This window comes from Plectropomus leopardus, chromosome 4, assembly GCF_026936395.1.
Source record: "Plectropomus leopardus strain MGB_pleo_1.0 chromosome 4, ASM2693639v1, whole genome shotgun sequence".
NCBI lineage: Eukaryota > Metazoa > Chordata > Actinopteri > Perciformes > Serranidae > Plectropomus > Plectropomus leopardus.
This window is the reverse complement of record NC_142179.1, coordinates 1,007,954-1,025,000: the sequence shown is the minus strand read 5'-3', so window position 1 is coordinate 1,025,000 and position 17,047 is coordinate 1,007,954. Positions and strand designations below refer to the sequence as shown.

The following is a 17,047-nucleotide window of genomic DNA, read 5'->3' as shown; positions in this document are numbered from 1 at the left end:
CTGTACGTGTGTGTGTGTGTGTGTGTGTGTGTGTGTGTGTGTGTGTGCACAGTGTGATGGAGCTGGACTCTGATTTGCTGCAGCTGTTGATGGAGTTGGTGTTCTGCCTCCTGATTGGTGGAGAGCTGGGTCTGGCCCGCCTGCTGCGCTCCAACATCCTGTCCAAGATGGAGCAGAAGTGGCAGCTAGTTGGCTCGCCTCAGTCGCTCCGCCCCCTCGCAGCCAGGGGCGTGGCCGCCAGGTAAATTCTGACCCCTGACCCCGCACCTGTCGAAGGACTGACAGGTCCTGTTTCACGTCCTCCTCTGTCCCCTTTCAGACCAGGGACTCTGCTGGACTTCAGGAGTCAGGACCTGGCCGAGCAGCTGACTCTGCTGGACTCCGAGCTCTTCCGCAAGATCGCCGTGAGACAATATATCTGTCTCACCTGTCTGTCTCAGCTGCATGTCTAAGCTGTCTGTCGAACCTGTCTGTCTTACCTGTCTGCCTCAGCTGTCTGTCTCACCTGCCTGTCTCCTCACTGCCTCACCTGCATGTCTCCTGTCTGTCTGTCTCCTGTCTGTGTCACCTGCCTGTTTCAGCTGTCTGTCTCTCCTGTCTGTCTCACATGTCTACCTCCCCTGTCTGTCTCTCCTGTCTGTCTCACCTGTCTGTCTCACCTGTCTACCTCCCCTGTCTGTCTCTCCTGTCTGTCTCACCTGTCTGTCTCACCTGTCTGTCTCCCCTGTCTGTCTCTCCTGTCTGTCTCACCTGTCTGTCTCCCCTGTCTGTCTCACCTGTCCGTCTCACCTGTCTGTCTCTCCTGTCTGTCTCACCTGTCTGTCTCTCCTGTCCGTCTCTCCTGTCTGTCTCACCTGTCTGTCTCTCCTGTCTGTCTCACCTGTCCAGCTCCCGGAGGTGTTGCTGTGGTCGAAGGAGCAGAATGAGGAGAGGAGTCTGAACCTGACCGAGTTCACTCAGCACTTCAACAACGTCTCCTTCTGGTAAACATTCACACAGCTCAGAGGTCAGAGGTCAGGGGTCACGTTCACACCTCTCTCGTGACAACATTCAGGACGCTGCAGAGGGGACGGAGACGTGACTTCATACAGAGCAAAGGGAGACAGCTGAGATGGTGTGGGATTGTGGTTTCAGTTAGGACATTTGACAGTGTGAAGAACTCGCTCTGACTCGGGTGTGAATCGTATCTCTGATAAAGAGGGGGATATACAGTATGTTTTAGTTATAACGTTGCTCAGGTGTGAACTGATGACCGCCAAGTGTGTGTGTGATTTCAGGGTCCGTTCGGTCATCATGCTCCAGGACAAAGCTCAGGACAGAGAGAAGCTGCTGCTTAAGTTCCTGAAAACCATGAAGGTGAAAACACTCAGCCGAGAGTATCCTGTTCACACCGGAGCTGCAGCCGGGACCGTTCACACGCTGCGATTAACACGACTCTGTGTGTGTGTGTGTATGTGTGTGTGTGTATTCCTGCAGCATCTGCGGAAGCTGAACAACTTTAACTCTTACCTGTCCATCCTGTCGGCGCTGGACTCCGCCCCCCTGCGGCGGCTCGACTGGCAGAGAAGCACAGCTGAGGTCAGTGATGACATCATCATTGTTTATGTGTGTTTTAATCATTAAATAATAACAATAATCAGTCTTTAACGACCATGCTAATGAGTCTGTCCCTCTCTACTTCTGTCCCTCTGTCCCTCTGTCCCTGTCTCTGTCTGTCTTCAGGCTCTGGAGGAATACAGCTCTCTGATTGACAGCTCATCATCGTTCAGAGCCTACAGAACAGCTCTGGCTGAGGTGGAACCTCCCTGTATACCCTACCTGTAGGTTATACCCCACTATATATACCCTACCTGTAGGTTATACCCCACTATATATACCCTACCTGTAGGTTATACCCCACTATATATACCCTACCTGTAGGTTATACCCCACTATATATACCCTACCTGTAGGTTATACCCCACTATATATACCCTACCTGTAGGTTATACCCCACTATATATACCCTACCTGTAGGTTATACCCCACTATATATACCCTACCTGTAGGTTATACCCCACTATATATACCCTACCTGTAGGTTATACCCCACTATATATACCCTACCTGTAGGTTATACCCCACTATATATACCCTACCTGTATGTTGGTACCCTGTACCCACCGCTGTGTACCTGTCTCTCTGTCTCACCTGTCTGTCTGTTCAGGGGTTTAATCCTTCAGGACTTGACCTTTGTCCACCTGGGGAACCCTGACATGGTGATGACATCAGAGGGTTCAAAGGTCAACTTCTCCAAACGCTGGCAGCAGTTCAACATCCTGGACACTCTAAGGAGCTACCAGCAAGTGTCAGTTACACGCAGTACACACAGTACCTGTAGCACATGTGGCACCTGCAGTACCTATACTACCTGTAATACTTGTTTACAGAAAGTACCTGCAGTACTGTGCACCACCAGTAGTGCCTGTAGTACCTACAGTACAGTGACTGCACTACCTGCAGTACCTGTAGTATTTGCACTACTTGTAGTGCCCACAGTACCTGCAATACCTGTAGTACCTGCAGTATTATTGCTGCAGTTATAATTAGAGGTATTACCTAGACCATAAGCTCCTCTTTACCTCACTTGTCTCTCTTTCTCTCTCTCTCTCTGTCTCTGTCTCTGTGTCTGTCTCTGTCTCTGACTGTCTCTGTCTGTCTCTGCAGGCCGTACTCTCTGCAGCCTAATGATGACATCATTTCCTTCTTTAACGACTTCAACGATCACCTGGCGGAGGAGGCATTGTGGGAACTCTCTCTCAGGCTCCGCCCACGGAACACCCCACGAGCCAATCAGAGATGACGACCCAAAGCAGGCTAAACTGAGTTAACCTGCGCTAAGGTGCTAACCTGGAACCTCACAGGGCTAGCCTGAGCTAGCTTCATGATAACATGTTGATACTGGACACACCTGGTGCTCACCTGAACAGGTGCTGCTGGAGCCCCGCGCACGTCTGATTCTAATGTGTCACATATCAAGCTAGTCCTGGCTGACAGCTTGCCAATAGGTGCAACAGCCAGAATTTACAAAGGTTAGCCAGGTGTTTCTGTTAGCAGAAGTTTGCCAGGTGTTAGCAGATGTTAGCCAGGTGTTATTGTTAGCAGAAGGTAACCAAGTGTTAGTAGCAGTTAGCCAGGTGTTAGCAGCAGTTAGTCAGGTGTTAGGAGAAATTAGCCAGTTAGCAGCAGTTGGCCTGGAGTGAGCCGGGGTTAGCCAAGTGTTAGCAGAAGTTAGCCAGGTGTTAGCAGTGGTTAGCCAGGTGTTAGCAGCAGTGAGCATAGAGCCAGTCGGGGTTAGCTAGGTGTTAACAGCAGTTAGCCAGGTGTTAGCAGAAGTTAGCCAGGTGTTAGCAGCAGTTAGCCTGGAGCTAGTCAGGTTTAGCTAGGTATTAGCAGAAGTTAGCCAGGTGTTAGCAGCAGTTAGCCTGGAGCTAGTCAGGTTTAGCTAGGTATTAGCAGAAGTTAGCCAGGTGTTAGCAGCGGTTATCCAAGTGTTAGCAGCAGTTAGCCTGCAGCGAGTTGGGGTTAGCCAGGTGTTAGCAGCAGTTAGCCAGGTGTTAGCAGAAGTTAGCTAGGTGTTAGCAGCAGTTAGCCTGGAGCGAGTCGGGGTTAGCTAGGTATTAGCAGAAGTTAGCCAGGTATGAGTAGCAGTTAGCCAGGTGTTAGCAGCGGTTGACCGGGGGTTAGCAGCAGTTAGCTAGGTATTGGCAGATGTTGATTTGGGATCATGCTCCTAGTGGGTGTGGCCTGTGTGACCTCAGAACTGTTGACGTATTCACAGCAATAACCAAATAAACATCATTGCTAACTTCCTGTCGTCTGATTGGTCAAGGTAGAAAACTTTATTAGCGATAGCAACACTTGAGCGCAGCGTCTTTAGAGGTGTGTGACATTCAGATCATCAACACAGAGGTTACCACTGACCGCTCTGATGGTGGAGTGACAGCGTCCAGAGAATGAAGCCACGCCCCCTCTGTGAGATGTCATCCGAGCTTCTCTGTGGTTTGTTGTGGTTGACGGTCCAGCTGTCAGCGCACGTTCATGCACGTGTGTATCCCTCTGGCTGGCTAACTGTCGATGATCTGCACTCACGCAGCGGGTACCGTGATATCAGGATGATGTCATGGTGGAGGCGTCATGGCGGAGGCGTCATGGCGGAGGCAGCCAGCCTTGGACAACATGATCATTGTGACACAGTATTTACATTTATTTTGTTAACATTGTGTTAATATCAAACTTCTGTGATGCAACCCAGAATAACATCCAGCTCATCCCACCCTCTCCTCTGGATCAAGACATACTACTACCACTCCTACTACTGCTACTATGACTACTTCTACCACTGCTACTACTGCTACTATGACTACTTCTACCACCACTACTACTACTGCTACTATGACTACTACTACCACTACTATTACTGATACCACTACTACTACTACTGCTACTATTGCTACTCCTACTACCAATACTACTACTACTACTATTGCAACTACTGCTACTACTACTACCACTACTACTGCTACTACTACTACTACTACTACTTCTCCTATTACTACTACTGCAACTACTGTTCTTAATTGTGAAGCACTTAGAGTTATTATCAGCTTTGAGGGGGAAACGGAAAATGTAAAAGAAAGTAAAAGAAATGTGATCACATGAACTAAATATGTTGTTGATAGTAATAATAACAACAATAATGATGATAATAATAATAATAATAATAATAATAATAATAATAATAATAATAATAATAATAATAATAATAATAATAATAATAATAATATTGTTAATAATAATAATTGTTGTTGTTGTTATTATCAATATTATGTTAAATTTGGATTTTAACATAATTTTAATTCTAGTGCACTATGTAAGTAAGATAGCGGCTGTTACCATGGTAACCCAGCACTGGAAACACAGGTCAGGCAGTAGCAGTCGAACACCGGAAACAGCGAGCAGGCGGCAGCAGTCGAACAGCGGAAACATCGATCTGCCGCCGCTCCAAACAAACCGTTAACCGGTGCGGAAACAAAGAGCACCGGAGGATCTGAGAGCGGCAGGTTACCGGCAGGATGGTCGGATAAAGGAGTGACGTCACCAGGTGAGCCACAGGGAGCGGGAACGCACCGGGACTGTGCAAGCTAACAGCTAACACTGAAGCTAATGCTAACAGCTGCTAACGTTAGCTCCAGAGTTTAATTCTGCAGCTTCACACGTGCCAATAATAAAACATAACATACAACATATGACATGTGACATGTAACATGTAACATGTTACATGTAACTCGCTGACTGCAGCTTCACATGAAGTAAACATCATTTACATCACAGGTTGTGTCATAATGAATAATTATTTTAAAATGATGTTCTTCTGTTTATGAGGACAAACTCTTCATATGTTCAGAAAAAAACCAACAATAACAACAACAACAACAACAACAACAACAATAACAGCAGCAGCTCAGAGTGATCCCTCAGATTATTGTTGGTTATTTTCTTGTGATGTGTTTAAGGACCGTGTTCATCGTTGATACAGGTGTCACATCGTGTCCCTCTGAACAGCTGACTGTACAGAGTTTAACCCTTTAGAGACTGTTTGCTGCATTTTAGTCTCTTTTCTTCTTCCTGTTGTGATAATTGTGTTGATGCATGTGTCCTAAATGTAGTCCAGATTGTGTATTTGAGTGTAATCAGTGAATTTGCAGCTCAGCTCCTACAATAAGTCTAAAATACACTGTGGAAACTAAATAGTTACATTCAGACTGTTCAGGTCCAAAAATGCTCCATTGAAACCCATTCAAACTGACATTTTTGATCCCACAGCCATCAGAGCAGAAAAACAGGACTTGTATTATTTCTGGGTGTCATTCTGGGCTTTTGACTCTGAATTTGTCATTTTGACTTTTTTTTTTTTATTGTGAAATATTAAAGCAGACCTAAGGGTTAATAAAACAGCTGCATACATTATGTGATTAATCCGTTAGTTAAATCATTTAAATGTGCTTAAAATTATAATAATCCTGTGACATAAATTTAAATATGTAATTATGATACTTTAGCTTTTTAAAATAATTTTTAAACTATAATCATAAGCTTTATCATAGAGGAAAGTCTGAGCCCATGTCTCACCTGTCTGTTTCACCTGTTTGTCTCACCTGTCTGTCTCACCTGTGTCAGGTGTCAGTGATGCTGCAGCTTCCCCTGGTGGTGACCGCTCAGGTGGACCTGGTCCTGCTGCTGGTGTCCCTACTGTCCTTCTGGACCAGACTGAGCCGCCTCAGCTACCCCAATGCCGTGGTGTGAGTGTTTGTTTTTTTCACCTGCTCACACAGACAGACAAACACTCAAACCAAACTACAGCCATATTTTGACTTTTTTTTTAAAAAAAAATCACTTTTTTGGTGCGTTTAAAGACAGTCTGAGGTCTGATTTTAGTTTTGCTTGTGTGTGTGTGTGTGTGTGTGTGTGTGTGCGTGCGTATGCGTGCGTGCGTAGGTTCGATGAGGTGTATTACGGTCAGTTCGTGTCTCTCTATGTGAAGAGAGTTTTTTTCATCGATGACAGTGGGCCGCCACTTGGTCACATGATCCTCGCCCTTGGAGGTCAGTTACCATAACACCTGCACGTGATGCTACCTGTGTGCGTGTGTCAGACACCTGTGTGATGATGTCACTTCTGTGTGTGTGTTGCAGCATACCTGGGAGGATTTGATGGAAACTTTGTGTGGAACAGGATCGGAGCAGGTACTGTAACACCACCAGTCTGATTCAGTCTACGTCAGTTTGAATTAGGGCTGGGCCATAAAACGATAACGATATCAATCACGAAATAACTTTTCGTCGATTGAAATATGAGACGTAGTCGATAGAATGTTGATAGAACGAATTCCAGCCATGTTTCGACTGACAACACGAACAGCCAATGATAATAAGAATAGAGCCGCAGAGAACCAAATGCAGTGAAGGACTTTGACTGTAGAACAGCTGAGTGTTTGACAGCCACAGCATTTCATCATGGCGGATCAAACAGCCGATGCTCCGACAGCAGCGCAGCTATAGGAGAAGTATATAAATATTTAAACCAAAATTAACCTGATGACGTCTTCATATCTCACTGAGGAGTCAAAGGAACCTTTAAGCTCGACAGAAATAGTGATTTGATGTATCGTGATATATATCACTATCGACTGACATGAAAAAATTATTGTGATAAGACTTTTTCCATATCGGCCAGCCCTAGTTTGAATCAGTCTGAGTCGGTGTGTTTGTTTTGTTGTACAGAGTATCCCAACAGTGTGAGTGTGTGGAGTCTGCGGTTGCTGCCCGCTCTGTGCGGAGCGCTCTGTGTTCCTCTGGTTTACCTGCTGACTCTGGAGCTGAAGTTCTCTCACCTGTCGGCTCTGGGAGCGTCTCTGCTGCTGCTGCTCGGTTAGTGAACACACAACATACCTGTAGATTCAGACGACATGTCATCCTGAAAATACCCCGACTCTGCAGACAAGAGGCGTTCAGGAGGTCAATGATGCCACGGCATTCAATTAATAAAATGATTATGGGATGTTTGGGAACAATGTAAGTGCCGGGGGACTGAAATAAATATGTGGAGTATTTGGGCACTAAAATAGTAACGAGGCGTTCAGGGACATGGACAGGATGTGAGGTGTCTGTCTGACTGTTGATTTTCCAGAGAACTCTCTGATCGTCCAATCACGCTTCATGTTACTGGAGTCTGTCCTAATCTTCTTCGTGTTGTTGGCCTTCTTCTCCTACCTGAGGTTCCACAACGCTCCCAACAGGTGAGACTCACCTATAACCGCTGACAGACTCACCTGTGACTGCTGACAGGCTCACCTGTGACTGCTGACAGACTCACCTGTGACTGCAGAGAGACTCACCTGTGACTGCAGACAGACTCACCTGTAACTGCTGACAGACTCACCTGCTGACAGACTCACCTGCTGGCAGACTCACTTGTGACTGCAGAGAGACTCACCTGTGACTGCAGAGAGACTCACCTGTGACTGCAGAGAGACTCACCTGTGACTGCAGACAAACTCACCTATAACTGCTGAACGACTCACCTATAACTGCTGACAGACTCACCTGCTTGCAGACTCACCTGTGACTGCTCACAGACTCACCTGTGACTGCTCACAGACTCACCTGTGACTGCTGATAGACTCACCTGTGACTGCAGACAGACTCACCTGTGACTGCAGACAGACTCACCTGTGACTGCTGACAGACTCACCTGTGACTGCTGACAGACTCACCTGTGACTGCAGACAGACTCACCTATAACTGCTGACAGACTCACCTGTAACTGCAGAAAGACTCAGCTGCTGACAGACTCACCTGCTGACAGACTCACCTGTGACTGCAGAGAGACTCACCTGTGACTGCTGATAGACTCACCTGTGACTGCAGACAGACTCACCTGTGACTGCAGACAGACTCACCTGTGACTGCTGACAGACTCACCTGTGACTGCAGACAGACTCACCTGTAACTGCTGACAGACTCACCTGTGACTGCAGACAGACTCACCTGCTGACAGACTCACCTGTGACTGCTGACAGACTCACCTGTGACTGCAGAGAGACTCACCTGTGACTGCAGACAGACTCACCTATAACTGCTGAACAACACACCTGCTGACAGACTCACCTGCTTGCAGACTCACCTGCTGGCAGACTCACCTGTGACTGCTCACAGACTCACCTGTGACTGCAGAGAGACTCACCTGTGACTGCTGATAGACTACCTGTGACTGCAGACAGACTCACCTGTGACTGCTGACAGACTCATCTGTGACTACTGACAGACTCACCTGTGACTGCTGTCAGACTCACCTGTGACTGCAGACAGACTCAGCTGCTGACAGACTCACCTGTGACTGCAGACAGACTCACCTGTGACTGCAGAGAGACTCACCTGTGACTGCAGACAGACTCACCTGTGACTGCAGAGAGACTCACCTGTGACTGCTGACAGACTCACCTATGACTGCTGACAGACTCACCTATAACTGCTGACAGACTCACCTGTGACTGCAGACAGACTCACCTGTACCTGTTGTGTGTCGTCAGCTGGTTCAGGTACTGCTGGTTGCTGCTCTCTGGAGCCTCGTGTGCTGCAGCTGTCGGGTGAGAAAATGATGATACAGAATTTAATCAGTTTGTGTTGACGACGCCATTTAAACACCAAAGTGTGTGTGTGTCAGGGTGAAGTATATGGGTGTGTTCTCCTACCTGCTATTGCTGGGCGTGGCTTCTCTGCACCTCTGGAACCTGATTGGAGATCGCACCGTCAGTCATGTGAGTCACACAGAGCAGGAATATGACATCGCTGATCAGGTGATCGATGGGTTCGGTTCAGAGTGTGTTCTGGTTTATTAAAAGTTTGTGTGTGTGTGTGTGTGTGTGTGTGTGTGTGTGTGTGTGTGCAGCTGAATGTGTGTGTGCAGTGTGTGTGTCGTGCAGTGTGTCTGTTGGTGGTTCCAGTTCTTCTCTATGTGTTCTGGTTCTACGTCCACCTGACTCTACTGCACCGCAGCGGACCACATGACCAGCTGATGAGCTCCGCCTTCCAGGCCAGTCTGGAGGTAACACACACACACACACATGCATGCACGTGCGCGCCCACACACACACACACACACACACACACACACACACATACCTGTACTTCTGTCCCTGTGAGGACCCTCTTTGACAAAATACATTTACAAGCATGTTCCCTTCGGGACTGTGTTATTTATTTGTTTTGGCATTTTTCTTTAAATTTAAAAAAAATGTTTTTCTTTAGAAATCTTTGCTTGTTTTTCTTTAATCTTATTTATTTATTTATGTTGACAAATGATTGTTTTTTTGTCTTTTTTCATCCATAAATGTTTTGGCGAATCTTTGTCTGTTTTAATGAACAAATACACAAAACACTGAATGATGACTGATTGATGGATGGATGGATGGATGGATGGTTGGTTGGATGCATGGATGGATGGATGGATGGTTGGATGGATGGATGGATGCATGGATGGATGGATGATGGATGGTTGGATGGATGGATGGATGATGGATGGTTGGATGGATGGATGCATGGATGGTTGGTTGGATGCATGGATGGATGGTTGGATGGATGGATGCATGGATGGATGGATGGATGGATGGATGGTTGGATGGATGATGGATGGATGCATGGATGGATGGATGCATGGATGGTTGGTTGGATGCATGGATGGATGTTGGATGGATGGATGATGGATGGTTGTTGGATGCATGGGTGGATGGATGGATGGATGGTTGGTTGGATGCATGGATGGATGGATGGTTGGATGGATGGATGGTTGGTTGGATGCATGATGGATGGTTGGATGGATGGATGGTTGGATGGATGGTTGGTTGGATGCATGGATGGATGTTGGATGGATGGATGCATGGATGGATGGATGATGGATGGTTGGTTGGATGCATGGGTGGATGGATGGATGGATGGATGGTTGGTTGGATGCATGGATGGATGGATGGATGGTTGGATGGATGGATGGATGGATGGATGGATGGTTGGATGGATGGATGCATGATGGATGGATGATGGATGGTTGGTTGGATGCATGGGTGGATGGATGGATGGATGGTTGGTTGGATGCATGGATGGATGGATGGTTGGATAGATGGATGGATGGATGCATGGATGGATGGATGTATTGACCGGTTGGGCGTGTCTCTGCAGGGCGGTCTCTCCAGGATCACGCAGGGTCAGCCTCTGGAGGTCTCTTACGGTAGTCAGGTGACTTTGAGAAGCTCCGCCTCCCAGCCCGTCCCTTGCTGGCTCCACTCGCACAAAGCCAACTACCCAATCAGGTGCTGCCAGCTCACAGCAGCCTCACAGCAGCCAATCAGAACGCTGTCGGTCTGAATTTCATCACTTCCTGTTTCCTGTCCAGGTACGAGAATGGGCGGGGCAGCTCCCACCAGCAGCAGGTCACCTGTTACCCGTTTAAGGACGTCAACAACTGGTGGATCATCAAAGACCCCGGCAGGTAGCTCACCTGTCTGCCCGAGGCATGCTGGGAGCTGTAGTCTTGCCTGTCTCTGTCTCACCTGTCTCTGTCTCTGTGTGTTGGACAGACAGGAGCTGGTGGTCAGCAGTCCGCCCCGACCTGTCCGTCATGGTGATGTCATCCAGCTGGTCCACGGGATGACCTCACGCTTCCTCAACAGGTAAACAGCTTGCCTGTCTGCTGCCTTCAGGGACAGTCAGACATCTGAGAGATGGTCCATAACATTACCCATCAGCCTCAGCTGCAGCTCTGTGATTGGCTGCTCAAACTCTAATAACACCTGTGTGTGTGTGTTTTTGTGTGTGTGTGTGTGTGTGTGTTGCAGCCATGATGTGGCAGCTCCCATGAGCCCTCACTCTCAGGAGGTGTCGTGTTACATCGACTTTAACGTTTCCATGGCAGCACAGAACCTGTGGAGGGTGGTGAGTCACTTTAACATCGAAAACTTTATTAACAAAACTCATCAGAGACGTTCAGGCATTCTGGTTATTTTTAAGGTCACGCTCAGGTGGGGCTGGGGATTATACAGAAAATCAACATCATGATTAATAAAACATTTGACCTTGATTATGATTATTGAGCAATTATTTTATTTTTTTGCTCTTTTGTGTGTTTTGTTTTTTGCCCTCATAGTTCACTGACGCAGTGTCATGTGACCATGGTGTGTTGGTGTGTAATAAACATATGATTTATTATTATTTCTTAAACTTTCCAGCATTATATAAAAATGAAAAGCTCCATCTGAAACAAACTTCAGGTAAATTGAAGCACATTGTGCTGATAATAGGCCAACCTCTCCTGACTGCAGGACTCTGACTTCAGCTTCTGTCAAACTTCTGTGCTGTTAATCATTTTACTCAGGAATTAAAAACTTTTGAGTCGGCCTACTTCTCCTATAGCTGCCAACAGCCTGCCGACATTCACAGTTAGAGAAAGGCTGAAAATAAGCTCATGTGCTTGTGGCCCCGGGCCCCCAAAACATTACATCTGCCCCTGGTAATAATAATGAGAGCTCAGCGCGAGCGGCCGGATGAGACACGGAGCGATGCATCCTGCTGTTTCTAAATAATTCATCCAAAGTCTGATTAAAGCTGAAACTAACACAAAGTCGTCTGTAGAGTCTAAAGAAGTCACTTTGTACAGCTGAATATTTGGCTGTTTGTTCATTCAGACTGAAGTGTGACAGCGTGAGACACACAGCAGATGTGTGAGAGTTGGAAGCCCTGATGGGGAAAGGGTTAATGGAATTTTTAAAAATAACCAATATAACCGACACGGGCAAGATTACGTCAAATAGAGGTTCTGACAGCCCTGTGTTCAGGTATCGCAGGTGTTTTTAACGTCTCGTCTGGTTGCAGGACATCTCTAACCGGGAGGCGGAGTCAGAGACGTGGAAGACGATCCTTTCCGAGGTTCGATTGGTTCACGTCAACACGTCCGCTGTCCTCAAGGTACCAACAGGAAGTGACCTTGTTTACTCTCCCTTAAGATGTTTTGTGCAATAGTTCAACTTAGTTTAAGGAAATCCTTAAGTCTAAGTTGATGATGAGGAGAAAACCTTAATTACTAAAGTTTATGCTGAAGATACCTTACGGAGAAGGCCTAAGGCCGTTTTGTGCAACCAAATCTAACTTAAGGGAATTCCTTAAGTATAAGACACAAATTAAGGAGAATACTATACATAATAATGAACATTTAAGGAAATCTTAAGAACACTTAAGGGTGTTTTGTGCAACTGATTTTATTTTATTTTATTTTATTTTAAATCTCATACAAAGGTTGTGTGTTTGTGTTTGTGTGTGCGTGTGCGTGTGCGTGTGCGTGTGCAGCTGAGCGGTGCGTCTCTTCCAGACTGGGGTTTCCGTCAGCTGGAGGTCGTTGCAGAGAAACTGTTTAAAGCTCACAGCAGCAGTTTGGGATGGACCGTCGAGGAGCACCGATACGGAACCAGTATGACCTCTGACCTTTGACCCTTGACATCATCACTCGTCGTTCGCTCGTCACCATGAACACACTCATCAGCTCAGGATGTTTTTCACTGTTTGAAAAACTCGCTGTGTTTAGTAACAGTCCCATTTTTCTTGGTGTGTGTGTCTGTGTGTGTGTGTCTGTGTGTGTGTGTCTGTGTGTGTGTGCGTGTGCAGGTCAGGAGCAGAAGGAGAGGGAGGCGGAGCTTCATTCTCCAACTCACATAGACGTGGACCGAAAAATTTCCTTCTGGGCCAAATTTTTAGAGCTCCAGGTACGACAGTGAACGCATCATCACTCTGTTATCCAATCAGAACGCGGCGTTTACAGTCATCATGTGCTGAACTCGTGTCGGGTTGTGTTGCCATGGCAGCAGAGTGACAATGTTGTTGTGTGATGTCATGACAGTGGAAGATGCTGACGGTAAAACAGGAAGACTCGGAGCACAAATACAGCTCCTCCCCCCTCGAGTGGATCACCATGGAAACCAACATCGCATACTGGTTGCACTCATCCACCAACGTAAAACACACACACACACACACACGCACGCACACACACAGTGCATGCACTCTCCTGTTCTGTGCTGTGATTGGCTGTCTGTCTCAGGCTCAGATCCATCTGATTGGTAACCCGGTGTCGTGGGGCGTGGCCAACTTCAGTCTGCTGGCCTATCAGCTGCTGGCAGCCGTCTACCTGCTGAGGAGGAGGCGGGGCCTTAAAGACCTCCCTGATGGTACAAACTCAAACACACACACTCACTCACACACACACACACACACACACTTTCGCCTTACCTGTGGAACTTACTTAAGGGTGGAGTACAGAATCCCTTTGAAGTTTTATTTAGTTAAGTAAGGAACATTAAGGTATTTACTGCACTCAGAGAGATTTTAGAGCTGTGAAATTCAACTGTTTCCACGACAACCATCTGTTTACTTGCACTTTTGATATTTAAGGTATTTTCTGCAACAGTTTTACTCTTAACTCACTTTAAGATATCCGTCATTAAAAGACCCACGATAAGGACGACGCCTTAAATACTAAGGTTGAAATGTTTAAGGTAATCTTAAGAAGAACATTTAAGGGTGTTTTGTGCAGTTGATTTTACTTTAAGGAAACCTTAAATCACACTCAAAGGAAAATCTTAATTTTAGATGTTTTGTGCAACAATTAAACCCACTTTGATCAATATAATACCCAAGATAATCAGAAAACCTTAAATACTTACGTTAAAATTTTAAAGAAGAGACTTAAGGCTGTTTTTGTTTTTTTTCACCCAGTTTTATGTAAAGAAACCTTAACTTGGTCTATAGGAAAATCTTAACTTTAAATGTTTTTATAAAGGTTTAATTAAGGATTTCCTTAATTACATGACAGAGATAAGAAAAAAACAAAACAAAAACAACTTTAATGCTAATGGTAAAATTTAAAGAAACAATAAAAAGAAGACTTAACGGTGTTTTGTGCATCTGATTTTATTAAAAAAAAAAAACCTGACCTCGAACTTTAAGGAAAACTTTCAGTGTTTTTCTAATGGTGTAATTAAGGATTCCCTTAATTACAGGACTTAGATACTAAGAAAACAGTCTTAACACTAAAGTTAAAATTTTAAAGAAACCTTCTGGGGAAGACTTTAGGGTGTTTACTGCAACCAGTTTTATTCTAAGGAAACCTTAACTCACTTTAAGGAATTCCTTAAGTATAAGACAATGATAAAGTTAAAACCTTAAATACTTCAGTTAAAAACGTCAAGAAAACATTAAAGAAAAAGACTTAGGATTGTTTTTTGCAATTGATTTTAATTAAACCTTAACCGGAAAATCTTTAATAAAGATATTTTGTGCAACGGTTTGATTAACTTTAAGGAATTCCTTAAATATAACAGCTGAGATAAGGAGGAAACCTTAAATACTGATGAAGAATCTGATGAAGAACACTTGTTTTGTGCAACCGATTTTAATTAAAGAAACCCTAGCTCGGACTTTAAGGAAAACTTAAGGTGTGTGTGTGTGTGTGTGTGTGTGTGTGCGTGTGTGTGCGTGTGTGTGCGTGCGTGTGTGCAGCTGTATGGTGTCAGTTTGTGTGTCTTGGTTGCGTGTGTGTCGGCGGCTGGTTGGTGAACTTCGTGCCGTTCCTCCTGATGGAGAAAACTCTCTTCCTGTATCACTACTTGCCCGCCCTCTGCTACCTGCACCTGCTGAGCCCCGCCCTCCTGGAGCACGCACACACTCACCTGCTCAGGTACACACACACACACACTCACACACACACACACTTTTTTTTCTTTAAAACTTGGGAGATTTTTAAAAAAATTTTAGGTAGGCTTTTTTTACTTGAAAAAAAAATGGTTTTATTTTCCATTGAATTTTTTTTCTTAAGCTTTTTCTGCGGTTTTTCTTTGTTTTTGTTAACATTTTTGGAGGTTTTTTTTGGTCAGTTTCTTTAATTTTTCAGAGGGTGATTTTATTTAAATCAGTAACCAAACATGAGATTAAAAAAAGGGATTTTTCATCCAAATCACTTAATTCTACGTCTGACTTAAAATGCGTCAAAAAACGAACAAACCAGCAGCTCAAATCTTTTGTTAACGGGCAGTTACTCTGTGTGTGTGCGTGTGTGTGTGTGTGTGTGTGTGTGTGTGTGTGTGTGTGTGTGTGTGTGTGTGTGTGTGTGTGTGTGTGTGTGCGTGTGTGCGTGTGTGTGTGTGTGTGTGTGTGTGTGCGCACGCGCATAGCAGAGCGACACACCGGCGTGCACTGTGTGTGTGCGTGGCAGCAGTGTTGCTCTCCGTCTTCCTGTCGTATCGAACCTTCTGCCCTTTGACCTACGGCAGCCCGGAGCTGTCGGCCAATCAGCTGCAGGGACTGAAGTGGCGGGAGTCGTGGGACATCCTCTACCGTCGCCGCTGACGGGTCGCAGAGAAAGAAATCACTGAAAACACTTTTAATGTCAAACTTTGAGTTTTAAGAAAATCAATAAAAACATGGTGCTTTTATTTTGACATGTTGCACACGTCCAGGTGGATTCTTTAAAAACAAAAATGTTAATTTGCTTTAAAACATTTTTACTTTCATGATTTATTTTTATGATCATCGTTCTTCCAACATGTTTCAATGTTTCTTCTTTTACGCTGAATTGTGAAAAATATTGAACCAGCAGAAGGAGGATTTGGGTTTTTATGTTATTGTGTGTTTTTCTATAAAAAATAAATCTGCATGTTCACAGAGAAAACTTAAAAAACACAAAAACATTTAAAAAGTCTGACAGTACAACAGCGAACATGAGCCACTATGATTATTTAATATTGTATGTTTTTAATTTAAATTTAAAGCAAGCGGAAAATATTGTACATTAAATCTAATAATTTAAGCTCATGACAAGAGGAAATATTTTATATTAGATTTAATTACTTTAGTTAAAACCAAAAAGAAAATATTGAAAATTACATTTACTAAATTAAGTTCAAGATGAGAAACAAATATTGTATTTTAAATGTAATAAAATAAGTTCAAAGTCACATTTATATTAAATTGAATTATTTAATCGTAAGGCCTGAGACATTGTTCTATTTGAATTTAACAAGTTCAGAGCTACAGAAAATATTTTATATTCGATTTAATATTTGAATTTTAAGGCAACAAAATTTGGTTTATTACATTTAATGACTTAAAGTCAAAGCGAGTGAAAATATTGAAAATTACATTTAATAAATTAGGTTCAAGGCAAGACAAAAATGTTGTATTTTAAATGTTATAAATTAAGTTTAAAGCAGGAGAAAATATATCAAATTTAAAAGTTTAATTTATGGCCGGAAGTGACGTGGTGGGGAAGAAAACAAGGAGCAGACCGGTGTTTGTTTGTTTGTTTGTTTGTTTGTTTGTTTGTTTGTTTGTTTGTTGTTTGTTGTTTGTTTGTGAGTTTAAACTACAGCTTGTTGTTTCCGCTCAGTGGCGGTAAATAAAATCGGGGTCCG

General features: G+C 44.6%; 2 protein-coding genes across 3 annotated transcripts in view; both read left to right on the top strand.

The window, feature by feature from the left end:
• The window catches only part of LOC121966603 (rap guanine nucleotide exchange factor 1-like), a 14,329-nt gene extending 10,477 nt beyond the window's left edge, over positions 1-3,852 (top strand). Inside the window, exons 16-23 of the mRNA XM_088076165.1 lie at positions 53-241; positions 320-404; positions 889-983; positions 1,278-1,356; positions 1,477-1,578; positions 1,723-1,820; positions 2,207-2,347; positions 2,707-3,852. Of these exons, the coding sequence (XP_087932291.1) occupies positions 53-241; positions 320-404; positions 889-983; positions 1,278-1,356; positions 1,477-1,578; positions 1,723-1,820; positions 2,207-2,347; positions 2,707-2,842 (925 nt within the window). The 3' untranslated portion in view covers positions 2,843-3,852. The remainder of the gene's footprint in view (positions 1-52; positions 242-319; positions 405-888; positions 984-1,277; positions 1,357-1,476; positions 1,579-1,722; positions 1,821-2,206; positions 2,348-2,706) is intronic.
• Positions 3,853-4,003: 151 nt separating this feature from the next.
• pomt1 (protein-O-mannosyltransferase 1) lies at positions 4,004-16,075 on the top strand. 2 transcript variants are annotated; one of them, XM_088076167.1, is made up of 20 exons: positions 4,004-5,143; positions 6,220-6,341; positions 6,538-6,644; positions 6,735-6,785; positions 7,323-7,469; positions 7,729-7,837; positions 9,131-9,187; positions 9,265-9,358; positions 9,490-9,645; positions 10,773-10,903; positions 10,987-11,082; positions 11,171-11,263; positions 11,429-11,525; positions 12,462-12,554; positions 12,933-13,053; positions 13,248-13,345; positions 13,480-13,593; positions 13,681-13,807; positions 15,138-15,315; positions 15,812-16,075. In XM_088076167.1, the coding sequence occupies exons 2-20, from the start codon at positions 6,229-6,231 to the stop codon at positions 15,981-15,983; spliced, it is 2,154 nt and encodes a 717-aa protein (XP_087932293.1). In that variant the 5' UTR covers positions 4,004-5,143; positions 6,220-6,228; the 3' UTR covers positions 15,984-16,075. The 2 variants fall into 2 exon arrangements, with proteins under 2 accessions (XP_087932293.1, XP_087932292.1); XM_088076166.1 differs by having other exon boundaries at positions 15,809-16,075.
• The last annotated feature ends 972 nt before the right edge of the window (positions 16,076-17,047 follow it).

Coding starts and splice junctions, on each gene's coding strand:
- pomt1 (XM_088076166.1), top strand. CDS start 6,229: ATGCTGCAGCTTCCCCTGGTGGTGACCGCTCAGGTGGACCTGGTCCTG. Junction 7,470..7,728: donor GTCTCTGCTGCTGCTGCTCG/GTTAGTGAACAC, acceptor TTGATTTTCCAG/AGAACTCTCTGATCGTCCAA. Junction 13,808..15,137: donor CCTTAAAGACCTCCCTGATG/GTACAAACTCAA, acceptor GCGTGTGTGCAG/CTGTATGGTGTCAGTTTGTG.